The sequence below is a fragment of the Tursiops truncatus genome, chromosome 7, assembly GCF_011762595.2.
Source record: "Tursiops truncatus isolate mTurTru1 chromosome 7, mTurTru1.mat.Y, whole genome shotgun sequence".
Taxonomy (NCBI): Eukaryota; Metazoa; Chordata; class Mammalia; order Artiodactyla; family Delphinidae; genus Tursiops; species Tursiops truncatus.
In genome coordinates this window covers 94,185,498-94,207,468 of record NC_047040.1, presented here as the reverse complement: position 1 = coordinate 94,207,468, position 21,971 = coordinate 94,185,498, and the positions used below count along the sequence as shown (strand labels likewise).

The 21,971-nt window shown below is 45.1% G+C and overlaps 1 protein-coding gene across 1 annotated transcript in view; it reads right to left on the bottom strand.

The window, feature by feature from the left end:
- TMEM163 (transmembrane protein 163) overlaps positions 1-20,696 on the bottom strand; it is a 251,881-nt gene extending 231,185 nt beyond the window's left edge. The window contains exons 1-2 of the mRNA XM_033860239.2: positions 20,495-20,696; positions 14,533-14,652 (exon numbers count right to left, since the gene is read on the bottom strand). Coding sequence (XP_033716130.1) covers positions 14,533-14,652; positions 20,495-20,696 — 322 coding nt within the window. The remainder of the gene's footprint in view (positions 1-14,532; positions 14,653-20,494) is intronic.
- Positions 20,697-21,971: the final 1,275 nt, after the last annotated feature.

The window sequence follows — 21,971 nt, the reverse complement described above, 5'->3', positions numbered from 1 at the left end:
TTTTTTTCCCCCTCTCCAGTCAATATGTGTACTTTTATTTCTTTTCCTTGCCTTATTGCACTGGCTGGGACATCAAGAATAATGTTAAGGAGAAGGGATAATAGCAGCATCCTTATCTTCATTCTAGATTTTATGGAACTGCTTCTAATCTTTATCACTTATAATTGTTGACATTTTAAGTTAGATACCCTTTATCAGGCTAAAACAATTCCCTTCTTTACTATAAGTTTTTATCTTGCCTTGAATTCTACTGAGAGATGCTATGACTTTTCCGCTTAATTTATAAACATGGTAAATTATGTAATAACTGTTGTAACTACACCATCCTTGCATTCCAAAATTAACACAATATGGTAATGACGGTTATTTACTGTTTTGTTATATAAACACAGAGAGATTCAGCTTGCTAATATCTTATTTAAGATTTTCACATCTATATTCATGAGTGATACTTATCTATAAATCCTTCTCTATCATCTTTGGTTTTTGTTATCAAGCTAGTACTACTCTCAAAATGATATGGGAGGACTTCCCTGATGGTGCAGTGGTTAAGACTCCAATGTAGGGGGCCTGGGTTCAACCCCTGGTTGGGAAACTAAGATCCCACCTGCTGTGCGGTGCAGCCAAATAAATAAATAATTTTTTTTAATGATATGGGAAGCTTTCCTTCTTTTTCAGTGAAACAGAATACATGAGAGTGGGATTATCTAATCCTTGAATATTCATAAAAACACCTGTAAAACCATGTTGGCCTAGATCTGAGTTTCTCAACCTTGGACTATTGATATTTTGGGCCAGATAATTCTTTGTCTGGTGGGGGACTGTCCTATGCATTGTGGGATGTTTAACAGCATCCCTGGCCTCTGCCAGCCAGATGCCAGTAGCACTCCTAACCCCAGTTGTGACAACCAAATATGTCTCCTGATGTTGCCAAATGTCCCTTGACAATGGAGGGGGCAGAGAGTTAGGTGCAAAATCATACCTGGATGAGAACCAATGGCCTAGATTAACTTGTTTAATTTAAGTCAGGCATACTTGGTCATTTTTTTCTTTGAGTCAATCATGACAGATTATGATTCTAGGAAACCATGCATTTCACCTAAGCTTTCAAATTTATGTGCATAAAACTGTAAATAATAGTCTTGTTACCTAAATTTTTCTTTATTACTAATTATTATTCTTCATTTAACTTCTAAGTACTTTTCACTCATTCCTTTGCTGTTATGATCAGTCTTACCAGAGTTAAGCTTATTTTATCAGTCTTAAACAGCTTTTAGTTTTATTGATTCTACTGTATCTTTTTCTCTTTCATTAATTTGTACTCTTAAATGTATTGTTTTCTTCCTTTCACCTATTTTGGATTTACTGCTTTTCCCTTTCTTAGTCTCTTGTTTTAGTCTTGCTCATCAATTTTTAGTGTCTAATTTCCTTTAAGTTCTAAATATTTTTAAATATTTAAGATCTCTCCCCCTTGAGATACTCAGAAAGGTGTTAATTTCCCACATATGTCATGATATACAGAACTATTTTAACTATACTTGATTCCAAGTGTTCATTGCACTGTGGATAGAGAACACTGTAAAATATAGATTCTTAATAATTAGATGAGACTTCCATTGTGACTATGGAAGTGGTCACATTTTAAAATGTTCCATAACGTTAAACAGACTTGTTGGACACATGGTTCTACATTGACCCATTGGGTCAGTGTTCTTTAAACTGAAAGTTACAACTCACTGGTGGCACACAAAATCAATTTATTAGGTTGTGACCAGCACTTTTTTCAAATGAAAGAGAAATGTTCAAGTGTACTTTTTTTTTTCTAATTTTACAATCTGTGACATGAAGTCATTCACACATGGTCATTATGATATAGTTCAATGACAACATTTTTTAATTTTCCTAGTAGCACAAAAAAAAAAACCATGCTGCGTATTATAATTAAATATGCTTAGATATGATGACATGTAGTGTATATATAAAATATAAGTTCAGATATACTAGGTGACATGTGCATTTTTTACTACAGATAGCAGTCAAAAATGTTGGAAAACCACTTAATTCCATAATTCAAATATTCGATGTCTTCACTAGTTTTTTGTCTTTTCATCTGTCAACAAGTATAGGAGTTACAATAAAGTCTACCATTATGATTATGATTTATCAATCTCTACCTATAATTCCATCAATTTTGGTAGGGGCTTTGGAGCTTTGTTTGGTATAACAAATTCACAAGTGTTTTGTCTTCTGGGTGAACTGAACCTTTGTTTATAGAGTAACACCCTTTATACCTAATAATGCATTTTGTCTTCAAGCCTCTATTTTCTCTGATTAATATAGCAACAAAAACCTTTTGTTCCTATTTGTCAGACATATTTTCTATCCCTATACTTAAGCCATTCTGTATCCTTATGTTTTAAGTTTATCTCTTACTAACAGTATACAGCTAGATTTTTTAAATCCAAGCTATCTGACTTTTACCTAATGGATTTAATCCATTTATATTTTTAAAATTACTCAAATGTTTGGATTTGTTTCTACTTTTTGCCCTTTCTATGCTTTTTCTGTTCCATTTTTTTTTCACTTCTCCTGCTGCCTACTAAATAAGTTTTTAATTATTTTTCCCCTGTAATCGTTTGAAACGTATGTATTCCACTCCTTCCATCAATTCCAAAACAGCCTCAGACACTTCTAAAAATACTGACTATTCTCTATTTCCTCTTTTTTCTACTTTTGGAAGCCTTATTCATTTATTTTAGAAATTTTCCTAACTTTCATGTCTCTTAGAAAATATGAAAGGGAAGAATTACTTTGTGCTACATTCTGGGTAAGTTCCTCAGACTATGTTTTGGTTCACTATTTCTCATTGGTTTCTGATTCACTTACTACATTTTTCACTATAAATTGCTGTATTTGACACTTCCCGGGAAATATGGCAGGATGGTTCCTCACAGTTACTTTTGCTTCCTCTAAAAAACTCACTACACTAAAAGTAGAGGTATATTTAAAAAAAAAAAAAAAAAAGACAACCCCATTAGAAAAAGAAAATGAAAGAGGCAGCAAAAAGTATTTTTAGATGCTAGAAAACATATGGGCAAGCAGTAATTGATTTAACAGACTCCAGAAAGCAAATTCCTAAGACAGCTGTGTGAAAGCAAAAAGGCAACCCAATTTACACTCAGGGCACTGAAGAAGAAAAAACAACAATTGGTGGCACAGGTTAACAAAGAGAAGACTGAAAACAGAATGACTGGTTCAAAGTCTATTTAAAAACCACTCCTCCTGATTCCCTCCCCAACTCCTATCAGACACTAGAGGTTTATTCTCTGAAGAAGGTGCAACAGTCTCTTGTTGGAGGAACACCAGACTCAGCTAAAGGTGGGAAAATCAAACTGAGCTCTTAACCGGCAGACCAAATTAAGAATTCCAAATAGAATGCTGAGATCTCAATCTTCCTCCTCAATTTAGCTCGCAAAACTCAGGCAGTCAGGTGTCTACCCTCCAGGCAGATCAGAAAGCCCTTCTCTGGGCAACCTAGGAAGTCCAAGAGGACAGATCAGGAAGTATTAAACTGGAATCCACCCAACAAAACAGTCTAACCCACAGGGAAGTCCATCTACATGTTCAGAACTCTAGTCAGCTTTTATTATTTTTTTATTTTATTTTTTTAGCATCTTTATTGGAGTATAATTGCTTTACAATGGTGTATTCTAGTCAGCTTTTAAACACCCACTTTATTTGTCTCTTTTTTTTTCCATTATGGCTTATCACAGGATATTGAATATAATTCCCTGTACTATACAGTAGGCCCTTGTTGTTCACCCATTCTCTATATAATAGTTTGTATCTGCTAATTCCAAACTCCCAATCCATCCCTCCCCCACACTCCCTCCCCCATGGCAACCACAAGTCTGTTTTCTACATCTGTGAGTCTGTTTCTGTTTCGTATGTAAGTTCCTCTGTGTCATATTTTAGATCCCACATATGAGTGATATACAGTATTTGTCTTTCTCTGTTTGCCTTACTTCACTTACTATGATAATCTCTAGGTCTATCCATGCTGCTGCAAATGGCATTATTTCCTTTTTTATGGCTGAGTAGTATTCCATTGTGTATATATGCCACAACTTCTTTATCCATTCATCTGTTGATGGACATTTAGGTTGTTTCCATGTCTTGGCTATTGTAAATAGTGCTGCTATGAACATAGGCGTAAACACCCACTCTTTTTTTTTTTTAACACCCACTCTTAATATGAACAGACTATCAAGGATCACCATTCACAGGATTCCTCACATGAGCCATGAACCCAAGGCAAGCAGGAAAAAAAAAGCACCTTGGAGGAAGACAACACAAGAACCGGAAAAAGATTTTTTTTAACTATCATTAATATTTGCTCAGAAAGATAAGAGAAGATCTAAGGAAAAGATCAACAAAACAAGAGTTGGATGATTATTTAAAAGGCACACTCAAGACAATTAAAAATAAACTTGACAGTAGGAACGAAAAGCTCAATAGAAACGTAGGAGTATAAAGTGGAGGAAATTTCCCACAATGTAGAGCAGAAAGACAGAAAAAGATAAATGGAAAATTTTAAAAAAATAGAAAGGAAGGGCATACATTCATGAAAAAGACCCTACTGCAGCAAGTCTCATACAAAGGATTATGATTTAGAAAGGTTTAGGACTTAAATAGTAACCCTACAAATAAGAACTTCAAGACTCTTAAGGAACATTATTTCCTACCGAGAATTTTCTATTAAGGCATCAGTCAAGTGTCAGGATATATTAATGACATTTCAGGCTTGAAAGCTTCCCTTCCCTTGCGCCCCTTCCTAGATAGAGGAGCTAAAAGAAGATAAGGGTGTCAATCAGAGAAGAGAGAACGTGGTATCCAGGAAACGGGGAACTCAGCAGAGGAGAAAAATACAGGGAATGCCCAAATCCCTTGTGAAGGATGATCCTAGGATGCAGCTGGGCACCTAATAAAAAGGGCAACCAAACAGATTAGAGGATGTCAAACAGCTCCAAGAGAGATTTCTTCAAGATGAAACTGACAGAATTATCAGTGCATCTGAAAATATTACAGAGAAGTTGAGGTTGGAATAAAAATGCTGAATTAGAGTTTAATAAGAAATAGATGCAGAGAAAAGTAAACATAGGACTAAACAAAACAGATATTAAAACCAAGAGAAAATGAAAAATGGTGCAGGAGAGAAGTAATCGTTCTTCACCCTATAGCTCAGTGAGCAAGAATTATGTACTCATAATAATGCAAAGCATAACTATTATGCAAGGATGGAAATTCGAGAAGTCGGCATGTTTGTGTGGGACCAGGAGGAGGGTAAAGGGTAAATTATCTTCTTCCATGGTGAGAAGTCAACAAATAATGCCTAAGTGACAAAAATTCAAGAGCTGGCATTTGAAGCCTGTTACTTATACAGATATAAGTAAATGCAAGGATCAACTAACTAGAGAGGCAAAGTCATTGCCAGGATGGGAACAAGGAGGAAACAGAGAGGAGAGAGAGTGGGGGCTGTTATAGTCCTTAAATTTTTCAAAACTACATCCATGTTATGGCTTCCATAAAAACAACAAAAATATATATTTCTTTGGTTATTTTCTATTTGGTCTTTTCAGTGTCTTTTCCATTCGTGTGTTTGATTCCTTTTTGATTGTCTACTCATTACATATACGCATTTTAAAGATTTTGTCAGGTAATTCTCTTCTCTGGAATTGGGAGTTCTAATCACATGCTGTCTGACTTAGTCATGGTGGATCCTTTCTCGGGAGCTTCCTATTGTTGGATTATGAGCTCATCTTTGGTGGAGTATCAGCCATGGGATGCTGCTGGGACTTACCTGAGGTTCTACACTTGCTTCTTTCAGGCACTCCAGGGATATTTCTGACCTAGAGCCACGTCTCTGTTAATATCTCAGCTTGAGGGTTCCTAGGCTACTCGGGCAGGATAAACTCCTAAAGCGGATGCCACGGTATATCCTCCCTCGGGACCTGAGCATTCATTCCTCAAGCCACCAGGAATGAGGGCTGCTGACGGCTCACAGTTACATCCCTCTCCTGGAACCAGCCTCAACTGAAGGAAGCTACCTCTGCCAAGGTTACACTTTTCCGTGGGGCAGCTCACACCAATGACTGCTCTGACAACCTTGCTTCAATTAGAAAATTCTGAAGGGCCATTCCAGTTTCTAAGTCCCTGTGGGACAAGCCTCTGAGGTAACAGCATCAAAGTTCAACTTCTCCCTCTGCCCAATCTTGATTCCCTTGCTCCCTTTCAGGTATTATTCCTTAGAGCCTCTCCCAGCCTCTACTCCCAATACACCTCTTGCAGTAAATCTCAGAGTCTCAGGATCTATTTCTTAGGAAATCAACCTAGGAAAATTCCAAACACAAACTTGCACAAGGTGAGTCCTGTGGTTATGAATTCTAGTGGAACACTCCCCAGCCCTCACCAAGCTAAGCTGAGTCAGATAAGCTTCCTTATTGTCTTCCTAGGCTGGTGAGTGGGTTTATTCTAGTCCATCCTTTCATTGACGGTAAAAGTCCTCTAGTCCCCACTATTTGCTCTGACATCTGTGGAGTTCCCCTTCCCATTAGGCTGGAGCTCTTCAAGGGGACCAAGAGACTGTCCCACTTCCTTTTTTTTTTTTAATGTAATTTTTTTTTATACAGCAGGTTCTTATTAGTTATCTGTTTTATACATATTAGTATATACATGTCAATCCCAATCTCCCAGTTCATCCCACCATCCCCAACCCTCCCCCCTGCCTTCCCCCCTTGGTGTCCATACGTTTGTTCTCTACCTCTGTGTCTCTACTTCTGCCTTGCAAACCGGTTCATCTGTACCATTTTTCTAGGTTCCACATATATGTGTTAATATATGATATTTGTTTTTATCTTTCTGACTTACTTCACTCTGTATGACAGTCTCTGGGTCCATGTCCCACTTCCTAATGTCCTCTGTCGTACCTAGCAGAGCAGACAGGCAACAGAAATTCGCTAAGGACTGGATGAACACATCCACCAGCTGGAAGGAAGGATGAGCTGATAGGCATGGGAGAGTTGGCAGAGAGTGAGGAACAGGTCCCTTTACTGGGGGAAGGAGGGTTATCTCCCAAACTCTGGCATCATCTTCAGCCCTCAGGATGGGACACGAGGAAATAACCTCCTGTCAAGAAGTTTGCCAGACATTCATCTTCAGGGCGCAATTCCCAGAGGACCAAATCACAGCCCTGGAGTACAAGCAGACCAGAAAACCCCTTCTTGTCCAACCGGCTAACAAATATGCCTAGAAAGAGACTGACAGGCAATAGGAAAAGCCCTCAGGAATTTCCCACAGGGCTCTGGCCCGTTTCCTAGCAGAGCCCAGGCGCCAGCAAGGAGGGGCAAGGACCCGGCGAGCCTAATGAGATGAGTCCAGCCGGGGCTCACTGCCCAGCTCCTCTGAGTCATTGCCACCGCTGTGTGACAAAGACACCCCCATGCAAATGCACCCTGGCCACACTTTTAATTAAAGGCTCTGTGCAGAATGCAGGGAGAAGGAAGGCCGAACAAGCAAGCAGCCGCTAAGACCCCTCCTCCACTGTGGCTGGAAACAGCAGCTCACGGTTAGCGTGGAGACTCAGGAAGATGCGCTCTCCTAACAGCCACAAGCGAGTCCGGTCAAAAGAACCCTGGATCCTTCGGTCCAAGAGGAGGCACAGGGAGAGGGGAGGGCGGGAGAGTGGAATGAGGGGGAGGGGGAGGGAAGGGGCCTGCAAACCCCTTCCCCCTTCCCCACAAAGCTGAAGACGGCTTTCCCCCTTGTTTCCATTCACTTGAAAACGCTGCCGTGCCTTTTTCGGAGCTCTTTACCTGCAAATGTACATCCTCAACCTGCTGCAGCCACGGTGGCCTCAGCAGGAAGATGTCAAAAACTACTCCAGTCCAATCAATATCTGAGCGCCAACTGTGTTAGGGGCTGAGAAAGCAGACTGGAGAAGACGGCGCCCTGCCTGTGAGGAGGGTGTATCAGTGCACAGAGCGACAATGATTGTGTGTCACGTTCCTGACTGCTGGGTGCCCACGCGGCTATGGGCAAAAGGGGCATTTCAGACAGCCCGGAGGGTCAGGGAATGCTTCCTGCAAGAGGGGATCTTTCATCTCAGTTTTGGGGGATAAGTACAATTTAGCAAGAAAACAAAGCGGGGGGTCAGGAACAAAGGGCATCTGAGGCCAAGGGCAGAGCAGGTGCATGCGTATGAGAGCGCAGGGCTGGACGCAGCATTTGGGGAACTACACGGGGATGCTTGTGGGCTGGCATGGCCGGGAGATGGGAGGAGCCGAGCACAGCCAGGAAGGCGGGGCCAAGATCAGGAGGAGCCTCTAGGTAAGCAAAGGGGTGGGAGGAAAACACTACTCCGGGTCCGTGAGGCATCACTGAGCCAGCGTATGGGGGAGGGGACCAGGCAGCAACCTGTGAGGACACGACCTCGAGGATGTGAAGGAGGAACCCAGAGGCAGGGCGTGTTGTCAGGATGAGGCGCCCAAACTATGTTTCAGCCTGTTCCTCCCTCCCGGTTTCCACCTCTCAGAATCAGCATCCCCGGTTATCATTCGCCCGGCACGTTCCCGGGTGGCAAGTTATCCCACTCAGCACGGCCAGGATGTGGCTCACAAGCTTCCTGCCCACATCCTGCCCCCACCGTGTCACCCGGCTCAGCAGCCCAGGCAGGCCGTGGTTGGGAAGTTGTTCCGGAAAACTCTCCACCTCGAATCGACTTCACACTACACTAGGGAAACAGCAGCTCGGGAAGAGGCCGGGCTCTTTAGAAGACCAGCAAGAATAAGACGCCATATCTAACCTAAGTACCAACGGGAAGCGTGCACAGCACCACATCTGGGCTTCCCGTGCCCAGAGAATGTCTAGAATAAAATACAAGACACGGGCAACAAACATCATCCGGGAGGAGCAGTAACAGGGAGAGAGCTTAGGATAGAAAAGAGACTGGCACCGTGTACCTTTGGCCTCATGAATTTTTATAATGTGCACATACTACTTTTATCGATAGGAATAAAAAAGAACAGCAAACAACACGAAGGATCATTCTATGAACAGAATAGAAACCAACTGTTGAAGTCTTTGGTTCAGGGAAACAGTTCAGGGGTTGAGTCTTAAGGACACAGGTAGGAGAGGAGAGGCCCTCACAGGTGTCATCATCCAATGGCATAGGGGACACAAAGGGGAAAACTGGGATGAAGAAAATACACTGTGTGATGGGTAAAACTACTCTGGGGGATGAGTCCTGGTGGCTGGGGAGGGCCCTCTGAGGATTCAGCCACCTGGAGATTCATGCGAAGATGAGCTTTGCTGAAAGATGCCCACTTGCATCCTGAGGAGAAGTTGGGGTGTCTGAGAAAGTGGGGCAAGGGTCAGATCAGGACGCACGTTTTAGGCCACTGTAAAAAATTTTTTTGGCCACGCCGCGGGTCATACGGGATCTTAGTTCCCCGACTGTCTTCCTGCACTGGAAGCAGAGTCTTAACCACTGGACTGCCAGGGAAGTCCCACCACTGTAACTATTTAGACGTTACTCTTAGGGCACCAGAAAGCCACTGGAGGATCTTCTATCTTCTTTCCCACCTCACAAATGTGTCACTTGAGAGATACCTAAAAAAGTTCCCAGACATATTTTGCTGAGTTTATAGAAGAATCTGTCATTTCATTTCACTTATCTTTCAACTCTTGGACTCACAAATTAAAAAAAAAAAGAATAAGTACACTTATTCTACCATTTTTAAGGGTCAACAGTTTATATGAAAACCAGATATATTACTTTAAAACTCCCAAATATAAAATCACTCCTTTCAGAAAATTTTCTAATTCTTTTTTTTTTTTTTTTTTTTTTTTTTGCGGTACGTGGGCCTCTCACTGCTGTGGCCTCTCCCGTTGCGGAGCACAGGCTCCGGACGCGCAGGCTCAGCGGCCACGGCTCACGGACCCAGCCGCTCCGCAGCATGTGGGATCTTCCCGGACCGGGGCACGAACCCGTGTCCCCTGCATCGGCAGGCGGACTCTCAACCACTGCGCCACCAGGGAAGCCCCAGAAAATTTTCTAATTCTTAAATCTACTGATTGACAAAATTTTTGAGTGAGCTTTTTTCTGAGAAGATCTTGGTTTGGAGTACTTTTTTTTTTTTTAAGTAGAACTGTGTATCTTAGGAAAAGTTTTCCCCTGAGAATGTTTCAAATATATCTTCATTTCTCACAGAACATGTATTGAGTGCCTAAAAATTAACTTGCACTCATTCAAAGCTCAGAAAGAGTTAGAATGCATTTTCCTAAATCATTCTAACAAAGACATCAATGATGTCAAAACTCTGAATTTTGAAACAGAACTTCTGTTCTCTTTCTAGCCTCATTATTAAAACAGATTTTTTTAAGGTTTGTTCATAACAGGATTGCCATTTTCCATGCTGCCTACCGATTATAAACAGAAGTAATTTTAAAGCCAAGCTAGAGCTCTCTCTGAAATATTCAAGATGTATTACCATCTGGTTTTATATCAGCATTTGAGCAGGTCCAAAGAATCACTACATTACCAAGTATTATCAAAAATAGTTCATTTCCCTTTCAAAGCACATATTCCTCTCAAAATACTTTCAAGTCACAAACTCTGAAAATTCACCTAATTTTTCAAACTACACCAGACATATGAATGTCAACCGTAGTTACATATGTAAGTGATTTGTCACAGATCACTCAGTAATGCTGACCAAAGCTAGTTTCATCTAATGGTCTTTTGGAAAGTACTAATTTGGGAAAACCTGGCATACCTGATTACTTGGAAGCATATAGGAAGTAAAGGGTAATAGTCTTTATTTGCAATGTACACACTATGTAAAAATACAAATCTTTCCAGCCCTGAGAAAAAGTGCCCCCCTAACATATATATACAACAGCCTCATTTCCAAACACAAAAGAGACAACAGCCTTTCTCCAGAGGATGCTCAGCTAAAAATCAGCATCTACGAGTAAAGAGAAAATGGCAGGTGGGGAGATAAAGATGGGTTTCTAACTGAACCTGCAGAAACAGCTCCAAGACAAGGCCCTTAGCCAGAGAATGGCTGTCGGATTTTCCAGCTGTCTCGACAAGATTTCAATTGTTCATAAAATAAATGAGACCTAAGCCTGGTATCTAAACAAATGTTTAGATGAAATTTATTTCTAAGAAATCTTTTCCTTCCACTTAACTGAAAAAACACTTTTTAAGATTTCTCTCTGTTCATTCATTCAACAGTCTTGAGTACTGATTCCATGTAAAGATGTTCATCCTGCCCCCAAAGAGTTTACCATCCAGTAGTGGCAAGAAGGCATGACAATAAACACAGTCTTCTACTCTTCACCATGATTATCACCCCCTGGCAACACACACACACACACACACACACACGCACGCACGCGCGCGCGCAGACACATACTCCGAACACTTCTCTGCCATCTCAAAGCACTGCATTCTATAGCAATTCTCTTTAAAATGCTAACTGGTTCAACCTGACCATTTCACAGGATAAAACGGGGGTTTGCTAAGCCAGACCATATTCCATTTTATCCCATCTCTCTGTCAACCACCTCCTTGGAGAATAAGACTGGGGGCTCCTTCTGACACTTTTTAAAAAATACTTTTACTGCACTTTCTGAAACGTACCATTTTCCTTGAAATACTAATTTACACAACTTCAAAAGTCAGTTTATATTGCTCAATCTCTACTGATTTTCTCTCCCTTCAAAACTATGAAAAGGATTGAGCGAAGGCCTGTCAACATGTAAACGATGCCTTAAATTTTTTTTAATATTTCATTTCACAAAATAAACTTAGGAAACTAAAGAGTAAAACCAGCAGCGCTAACAACACAGCCACAGGCCACCTCAAGGGTCTAAAATACGAAACACAGGTGCACGTACACTGAAGCTACTCTGTAGTTAAAGCGGGGAAAAATATAGTTTATCCTCTACATGTTTTGGTTTCACTGGACCAGAACAAGTTGAAAGCAACTTGGGGACAAATTGAATGTACCATAGAAAGCAACAAAGATCATATCACGTATATGTCAATGCCAACATTTTATAGGCAAGAACTTACAGGAGTTAAATTGTTTGCCTGCCATAAAAAAGTGGTAAGACTGTTCTGAAAAGAAACAGATCGCTTCTCACAAAGCAATATTCGAATTCCATATGCATTATGCAATAGTCTTTTCCTATTATAAGAAATGGAACAAAGTTTTTATGATAACTCAACTGATCAGGCATAATATGGGAAACCAAAATTTCCTCCAAATTTGTTCTTATTCTGAGATTAAAGACATCAAATGTAGGATTCTTCTCCCAAAGGAAAGACTTGCTCAGCATTTCTTCACATTCAGGTCCTCATTCAAACACCCACGTTATAGAGTTGTTAACATCTCTATCAGGCACACAGCCGTGCATCTGAGTAACTATTATTCTGTTTGTAAATCACCTCTCCCTTCCTGGCATTCCTCTTTCTTTCCATATGTAAATTATGGTGTCAGATTCGGACCCCACCACCAGCCACCGAGACCAAATTATGCTGCAGGGACATCAGTCGGGCTCCAGGGACATCAACTGGGCTCGTTATTCTTGATTCAGCATTAAAAAAAAAAAAGGAGGAGGAAGAGCTATTTTCAGGAATCAGAATTCCTCTTTTTTTTTTAACATCTTTATTGGAGTGTAATTGCTTTATAATGTTGTGTTAGTTTCTGCTTTATAACAAAGTGAATCAGTTATACATATACATATGTTCCCACATCTCTTCCCTCTTGCATCTCCCTCCCTCCCACCCTCCCTATCACACCCCTCTAGGTGGTCACAAAGCACCGAGCTGATTTCCCTGTGCTATGCGGCTGCTTCCCACTAGCTAGCTGTTTTACGTTTGGTAGTGTATATATGTCCATGCCACTCTCTCACTTCATCCCAGCTTACCCTTCCCAGAATTCTTCTTGATCAGATTTCTGGCTCACTGGTAAATGTTTCTACCCTGAAATGCATTATTCTTGGCTGCTAAATGTGTGGCTTTAAGAAAACAAAAAACAGGGCTTCCCTGGTGGTGCAGTGGTTGAGAATCTGCCTGCCAATGCGGGGGACACAGGTTCGAGCCCTGGTCTGGGAAGATCCCACGTGCCGCGGAGCAACTGGGCCCATGAGCCACAATTACTGAGCCTGCGCGTCTGGAGCCTGTGCTGCGCAACGGGAGAGACCACGATAGTGAGAGGCCCGCGCACCCGCGCACCGCGATGAAGAGTGGGCCCCACTTGCCACAACTAGAGAAAGCCCACGCACAGAAACGAAGACCCAACACAGCCATAAATAAATAATAAATAAATTAATTAAAATTGCAACCTCCCTTTAAAAAAAAAAAAAACAGGAATCAGAAAAAAAAATTAAAAAACAAAACAAAAAGCCAAGACATGGTACTACAGTGTTTCCAATATAAATTGCTTCCAGGAATATATGCTGAGTTTTGCAGGGAACACTTGGTCAAATTCTAATATTCCCTCTTGGGAGTCAACACCAACTTCCAGCAGCAGCTCTAACTGTGCAGAATGGAATTTCAAACACACACAGGGCAGCATCTTCCGGCGGACACAGCCCTTTCTTCTCCTACTCTGTGGGTGTCACATGAGACACCTCATACGATACTCATCACTTAGAATATAGATCTTTCTGTTAAAGTCATAAATTAATCACGAAACGCACAAAATACATTCTTTTCCCTAATATTAAAGAAAATAAATAAAAAACACTGTGGTTTCCAGCAAGGTTGAGCTGAAGCTGAATGTCACTGCTTAAGCTTGTGAATCACCGCACGATGTAATAAGAATAAACACCACACACACATCTCTATAGGCTGCAAATGTTAGCAGAGAAAAACGCATGTCATGGGGCTTCCTAACACGGAAACAGGACCATCCATGGGCAGAAAGTGTTCAGTTGTATTCGTTCCTCTTGATTATAATAAATATTTTTGTTTCCGTGGCCACTGAAAACTTGAGAGAGGACCCTCCCATTCTCCTTTCATTAAAACGTACACATGATTTTATTCTAAACCTTACGCAGATATAATCGGGGGAGAGATTGCACTCATCTGGTGGCATGAGGCTCAAAATACGAATCTCAAGGACGTACATTTGTCACACGCCAGCCCAGGCTGAAGGCATCCACCAAGGGAATATTTTCACTATTCAGCTGGCAGCCAGAATCTACTACCACGAACCCGCATACTGATGAGAGCCAAAGCCCCCAGCCACGTTCTCTATTTCTTCTTCTTCACCACCTCTTGCCTCTGCAGAGGAGAGAAGCCATTTTGCTAATTTATAAGCAACCTGACTATGCAACCATTGAAAACAATTTACTCATCAATGACAGTCGGCTAAAAGCAAAAGCACATCCCATAGGAGTCAGAGAATAAAACAGGCAACACCGGCACATACATCGCTCAGCAAGACGCTGGATACTCACTAAAGGCAGCCACCGCCAGGGCCAGTGTGACAATAATGGAGAACCAGGAGACCCACAACGCCTTCTTTCTGTAGTTCTGGGCTTCGTGGGGTTTTAGCCGAGTGCTGCTTTCTAGTAAGCCTGACAAAAACAAGGAGAAAAGGAAGTTAGGCATTTCCTTATTAAGAAACCCACAACTAGAGCTATTCTTTCTTAGCCAAGGATTGCAAACTGACAGCCCGCGGCCGAGATGTGGGGTTTTTCCATTGAAATATAGTTGATTTACAACACTGTGTTAGTTTCAGGTGTACGGCAAAGTGATTCAGTGATCCAAGAGGTGTTTTAACATTTAGGAGCGTCGCACGGAAATCAAGCTTTCTAGCCTCTCTTGAAAGATCTCGGGCTCTGGCAATATTTGACTCGTGTTCCCAAGGGTAATGGCAGCTGTCTTCTTTCTCAAGTACCCTACCACCCCCTGACCTGACATATGACCCCAGCCATCCCCCCGCCCCTGTGGCTCACTGGCTCACATAGGTGCTGCTCCTTCTAACGAGACTTTTTCATTAGAAAAAGAGCACAGGTAGCCCACATCTGGTTGGGCATTTGGGCTCCTCAGCGTGGCACTGATTTGCATTGCTCCATCAGCATGGCCCTAACTGGCGGACCGGGTTTTGGGGTTGTGGAATACAAATGCCCCCACGCCTCCCCTCAACAGTTAACAGAAGGAGGACCATTCCTCTTTAACCACAACCAACAGCCACCAGGCCTAAATGACATGCCACGTTTTCTTCCCTCTCTTTCTGCTCTATAGTATCTATTCCTGTGTATCAGTCAAATGTCAAAAAGTTCTCACACTATTGCAGCAGGGTAAACCTGCTAAAACGGGAGGTCGCTCCCCAGGTGGGTCACGTGTAAGAAGGGTTTGATTTCGTCTCCTCTGCTTTCAACATTGAGAGTCCTCAACAGTAACAGAAATTCAGGACGACTCTGAGGCAACGCCCAAGCTTCAGCAGCCATGGGTTGAAGACTAAAACATCTTCAGCACGATCTTGATTTATATTTTTTCTTCTCCTTTGTAAAGAGATCATATACGGCATCTCTTAGCTGCATGAAGAACCAAACTCTCAGCCCAGCATTCTACATAAACAGGACAACATCTCTGGCCAAACAACCCATAATATACCTTTCAGAGGTGGAGCAGCCTCATCACAACAGCTCCAAATGATGAAGGAATTGGTAGTCAGAGCTTAAGCACCCACCTGTAAAATAAGGCACAGTGTGCAACAAATCACACCTAAGCATTGTGGAAAAGGCATCTTTCCGTTAGACTGACTGGGTACCACATTAAGCCTCTGGTTGCCAAAAACTGCATCCTGCTCAAAAATTATAACAAGGACCCTGTTAAAACTTCCCAATTCCATTAACTACCCAGATTTAAGCACCCTGAAGAGGGCCTAAATAAACAGGAAATGTGGAGAAGCCTGCTTACTGAGTCCAGTGTACAGACACAGATTTTTTTTTAATAAATTTATTTTTTTTTATTTTATTTTTGGCTGTGTTGGGTCTTCGTTGCTGCGCATGGGCTTTCTCTAGTTGTGGTGAGTGGGGGCTACTCTTCATTGTGCTGCACAGGCTTCTCATTGCAGTGGCTTCTCTTGTTGTGGAACATGGGCTCTAGGTGTACGGGCTTCAGTAGTTGTGGCACGAGGGCTCAGTAGTTGTGGCTCGCAGGCTCTAGAGCGCAGGCTCAGTAGTTGTGGCGCATGGGCTTAGTTGCTCTGCGGCACGTGGGATCTTCCCGGACCAGGGCTTGAACCCGTGTCCCCTGCATTGGCAGGCGGATTCTCAGCCACTGCACCCCCAGGGAAGGCCCCACAGATTTTTTAATCATTGAAACCTGTAGACTTATTTACAAGCAAAAGGTAGATGAATTTGCAAAAGGTAGGTAATAAACTCCATCTCCATCACCTCACTGTAAAAATCTCCCCAGACCTTCCTTTAAAAATGCACTTGGACAGAAAAAAGGAAGACCTTCTCTCTTATCAAATTGTGCCCTGGGTACAAGTGATTTCAAACTGTCCCTTTGTCTGCTTCCCTACCTGCTGAAAAACACCCCATTCTAATTTTAAGCTGTGATCACCCTTGACTCCAGTTAAAGCCACAACCTAGAATAAGCAGGTCCCAGTGACTCCCGATAATTTATTTCCCTTTGCCCAAATGATATGGAAATCTTTCTTTCATCCTGGCCAGTTGATTTTCAAGAGAAGTGAAGCTGTAACATTTAAGTACTGACTCAAATAAGCAGTTCATTTGCTGGGTACTGTGACAGCAACCATCTTGAGAGGTTATCCACTGGGGGTAAAAACGAGGTTTCTTCTAGAAGTAGATTTAATTTTCTAAGAGAAACAACAAGGATCTGGGTTTTCAATTCCAACACCTGACATTTATTTTCCCTACCAAAGCCAGCTGTTTCCAACAACATGACTGGAGCTGACCGCACAGACCAATCATGTGCCTCACCCCAGAGTGGGCCAGCACTCCCCTTGGAGGGAGTCTGGGATGCCAGCTCACCTGGGCTGCACTGCCCTGCCAAGGTGGCAAGTGAATCCTCTGATCAGCAGGACTGGTAGTTCTTCCACAGATCTGATCCTGTATGTGCTTCCCCATGAGATGCTTCAAACTTTAAACACTGGAGTAAATTGGAAGACTGTCCAAGAAGGGAAGAACCTTCCCATTTCTATCCAACCTTCTGTTTCCTGCTAGTTTTCCTTCCTAAAAATAGAGCTAATACCAAGAATGGAAAACTTCCCACTCCTCAAAGGAAGTGGGGTATAATGACCTATGAGGACCCAGCTCATAAATGAAAGGTCCGCACACAGGTGCCACTACCTCCGCCCCGTGCTAGCTGCACGCACACGTGCAAGACACAGAGATGCGCTGAGAATTCCTGAAGCTTTCAGGAAGCTGTGTGTCAAAGGTAGAAGAAAAGCAGCACAGCCTACAGAAGCCAAGGCAGGCCTCAAATGTGCACACAGGGCTGGGTCCTTCCTACCCATAGTTGGCCTCCACATTCAAATTTTTAATCTCACTTGAATTTCACCTATTTGTAATTTGGGCCTGGCAAGAGTAAGCATAAGGGTTGTATTAATGAAGGACTGATACCTTATTTGGGGGGGGAGGAGATGCAAATATATGCAGGGAGATTGAAGCCATCAGTCATTTCCATGCTAGTATGAATTAGTTCCAATTGCTTTCTCCTATGAGTTAGTCCCGCTTGGATTCTCTGAAAGAAGGGGTATATTCATTAGATGGGAAGGTAGTAGGAAATGCTGAAGCATGTAACACTCCAGGGCCCTAAGGCTTGGGGCAGAATGATGGGAAAACACCTGTGGGGAGAAGAGTGGGTATTAAAAGGTAGGGCGTGGAAATGCGTAAGACAAACTTGGCCTATGTTTTGTTTTAGTCCCTAAAGGTCTTGGACCACAAACCTCTTGCTCCCTGAACTACAAGGCTCAGTAACTGCAGTGTCATTTGGCTGACAATATGAGCTCATTAGGGTTCTGGGAACCAGCCCACATCACTTCTAAGGAAAAAGTACCTCTCAAGTCTCCAAACACTAGATGTGTATAAAGCAAGCCTTTGATCAAAGTTAAATGGAGCCTGTCACAGGGTCCTGATAGCTCAGAAGGAATTTAGGGCAAGAGAGAAGGCCAAGTATAGGTACAAATCCAGGTGCCCACCCACCAGAAACACACATACCCATTGGTAGGTATTTAGGCCTCGAAGAAAGCAAGCCAGACGTGATGTAAAGATACACATCAAGCAACTGCTGAGGCTTCCTCCTCCCCAAATCCTCTCACCATTAGGAAAAAGGTAGCAGCAATGGAACAGTTCCCAAGGGATACAAAACATCGATATGGGAAAGATGCAGCCCCGTTAATAAAAAATAACACAAACACAAAATATTATAAGAAACCTCCCTAGGTAAGCTTCTGATTTATTTAATAAAAATGACTCATTCAGCATTAACTCTTTGCTGCCAGGAATGGGTCAAACAGAAGAATGTCACACTGACTTTCAGCTTTCAACGCCACATGGCGTTGGGTTCTTTGGGGGACAGGGTTCATCTTAACAGAGAGGCAGTGTGTGACATGCAGCGCTTTCACACAGTGACAGTTTATGAACAGTGAATGCTTTCATGCTATAACATAATGGAAAATGAAATTCAGTTGACCAGTGAAAAATAACCTTAAGAATAAATTCAGAAGGGCTTTTTACACTTGAGCATGAGCTACAAAATGACACTAAATATTAACTGGCCCTAGCACTTTTTTCCCTCCTATCATTTTGTGAGGTGGGGAGAAATAGGCCAGCTTTTACAGATGACCTGCAATGCTACAAAAATAAGCCCAGCCCAGAGCTCGGTGTTTCTTCAATGCAAAAATTTTAAAATCCTACAACACTAGTTATAGTGGGAAAGGTAATTAACACGACCTACACTAAAAATAACAGGTTTTACTGGGTGCTTGTGATGTCACCCATCATCAGCTCGAAAATGATTGTCGAGTTAGGTGAGAACAGGAGGAGAAACTGCAACATAGGGGCGGAACTCGTTGCACCTGGAGGGGCTCCAGTTCTCACCCGGGCATCCCTGCCGATTCTCTGGGAATTGCCGTTTGCATGCTTCACATGCTACAATTTAAAATTTCTAAGACGAAAGAGATCGTGCATCCGAACACTAAACCGGAATAAAAATGTACAGGAGATACTAAGAATAGGACAGAAACCTGCGAAGACTGAAATATACAAATCCGCCGCAGCCAACAAAATAAGGCTTCCAAGAACAGGGGGTGGAAGTGGCGACGAGCCGGCTCCCCGTTAAGGGCCGGCTGTCAGAATCCCGTTTCGGCCACTAACCGGGTTTAGGAAAGCCACCGAGTCTTTCTGAGGGGGCCGATTTGGATTTCGATTCAGCAAGAAGCAGAGAAGGTATAGACGTGGCTACGAAGAGGGCTCCCTCTGAGGCAAAAGGAAACGAGAGAGGGAGAAAAAGAGGAATGTAGAGAGACACGGGAATGAACAGGGTACTCGCCCATTTCTTACAGGCAACTCAAAGGGGGCATCAGCTGTCCGTCAGAGGGTCGGGTTTGGCCTCCCCAGAAAGGGACGTTTGCGGGCTTCCAGGCCAGTGTCTTGGGAAGGATTCTGAAGGGGCTAGGGATGGGCGCTCCGGGAACCATCACGTTCCAGTGGCATCCATCCAGGATTGGTGGCCCAAATCCAAGTGTCCCAGGCCTCTGCCCCCACCGGCAGACAGCGGGGCAGTGACCCACGGTAAACTGGGTCCCCTGTAAATGAGAGTCGGGAGTCACCCGACTCCCGTTCGCCGGGGCGGTCGCCGAGGGACTCCTCGAGGCTAAATCCGCAGAGGGAAGTTCTCCCGGGGAGCCGGCGGGGGCCGCAGGGGGCTGGGGAAGGAGGATGCACAGAGCTCAGGACCCTCCCAACTGAGCAGGACCCGCAGTCCCCGGGAGCGCTCGGCTCCGAAAGAAAAGGAAAAAAAAAAAAAAAATCACACACACAGACACACACACACATACAGACACACACACACACACAGACACACGCACACGCCTCCCGCAAACTTTTCCAGTGGGCGCCGGAGGGACCAGGGCTGGCCGAGAGGAGGACGCGGGCCCCGGCGGGGTCGCCCAGGAGGCAGCACGGTTCGCGGGTTCCGGCGAAGGCTCCGCGGCCCGGGCGGCGCCGGCCGAGGGAGGTGGGGCTGCCGCCCTCTGCTCTCCGCGCCTTCGCGGGAAGTCCCGGCTCCGCGCCCCCGCGCGCGCCAAGGAGCCAAGCCCCGCGTCCGGCCCCACCCGCCAGCGGGGAGAGGCGGGCTTGGAGCAGCGGCTCCTCAACGCGCCCGCCCGGCGGGAGGAAGGGGCCGGGCCGGGGGAAGGGACCCGGTGCGGCGCGCGCTCACCTCGATCCTCCAGCCCGTCGCTGAACTGGCCGCTCTCGCTGATCCGCAGCTGCCGCTCCTCCTCGGGCTGCGGCGGCTCGTGCGCGGGGGAGCTCAGCGGGCCCGGGCCGGGGGCGGCGGCCAAGGGCGCGTGGACCCGGGGCGGTGGCGGGACGGCAGGGCCCCGGGGGCTGCGGCGCTCGCTGCCCGCGGCCGGCTCCATGGCGCGGGGCGGCGACGACGAGCGCGGCGGGTACTCGAGTCAGAAGTGCGAGGCGCAGCGGCTGGGAACAGGCGGAGGGACGCACCGACCGCACGGAGAGGGAGGGCGGGCGCCGCGGAATGGAGGTGCGGCGGTGGCAGGGGGCGGGGGGGGCGGGCGCGGCGCGGCTCGCGTGGCGGGTGGCAGAGCCTGGAGCCCAGTCGTCGGCGCCGCGCTCCGCCCCCGGGGGCAGGTGCGTGCGGCAGGGACCCGCCCCGAGGCACGGGCGCCAGAGCCGGCGCTCCGAGGCCGGTGGGAAGGGAGGGATGCAGCCAGGCCTGATACCCGGAGGCTCGGCGGTGTGGGAGGACGACTGGGAGAGCCGTGACTAGCAGGCGGCCGGGGCAGGGCCTGGTGAGGGTGTGACAGGAGACCTGCCCCACTCGTGCCGCGGGATGGTGACCAGAGGAGACCGCCCCCGACCCCGGACCCCACTCCTTTACCGTCCTAGAAGCCTGCGGCCGCGCTTGGGTAGAAAAGCCATCAGCGCCCTAATTTGGCATCTTTCTCCTCTGGAGTCGCACAGGCTTCAGAGACTATGGAGGGTCTCCTGCCTGGGCTGCCATCCTCACCGCCCATCCCGGGAAAACGAGGTTCACCTGCCCCCAAGCCCATCCGTGTCGGGCCTTCTTCTAGGAGCTTTGATTGCCCTCCAGCACCAACTTAAGGGGGCCGGGTATCTTAGGACCACAGGGCGTTCTAGAAGATGTTTGGACCCCACCCCGCCCTCCTTGCGACTGCCCCTGGGCCTTGGTCCCAGCCGGCTCTCTCCTTCCCCTCTGAGTAGCCGAGTCTTGCCCGTACTTCAGGCCTCCGATGGAAGCCTCCCTCCTACAAGAAGCCCTCCCCTGGCTTTCTTGGCGCGGCCAACTGTCCCCACCTCTGAGCGCGCGGAGGTCGTCCCTTTGCGCCGTCGGGCTCATCTCCGCAGCGAGGCGGCGAATTCGTCTACTCCGGGACCCACGCCCGGCGGTGTAGCTCGGAGAGGTGCCGAGGGGGGATCAGCCATTTGTCAGATTCAGCTTGAATGTAATAGCAACATTCAAATTCACGAACCTAGATTTCACCTTCCTATGTATAATCAGTCTTCAGATTTAATGAGTTCTCTAAAATGCCAATTCCTCGTTTAAAGCCTGCCTACTGTGGGGAACGGCACCCTGTTTTCTGAAGAGTAACCAGTTTCCTTTCTCATTCTCGCTTTGCCTGCGATGGAAATCGGAGCGCGATTTAAATGCC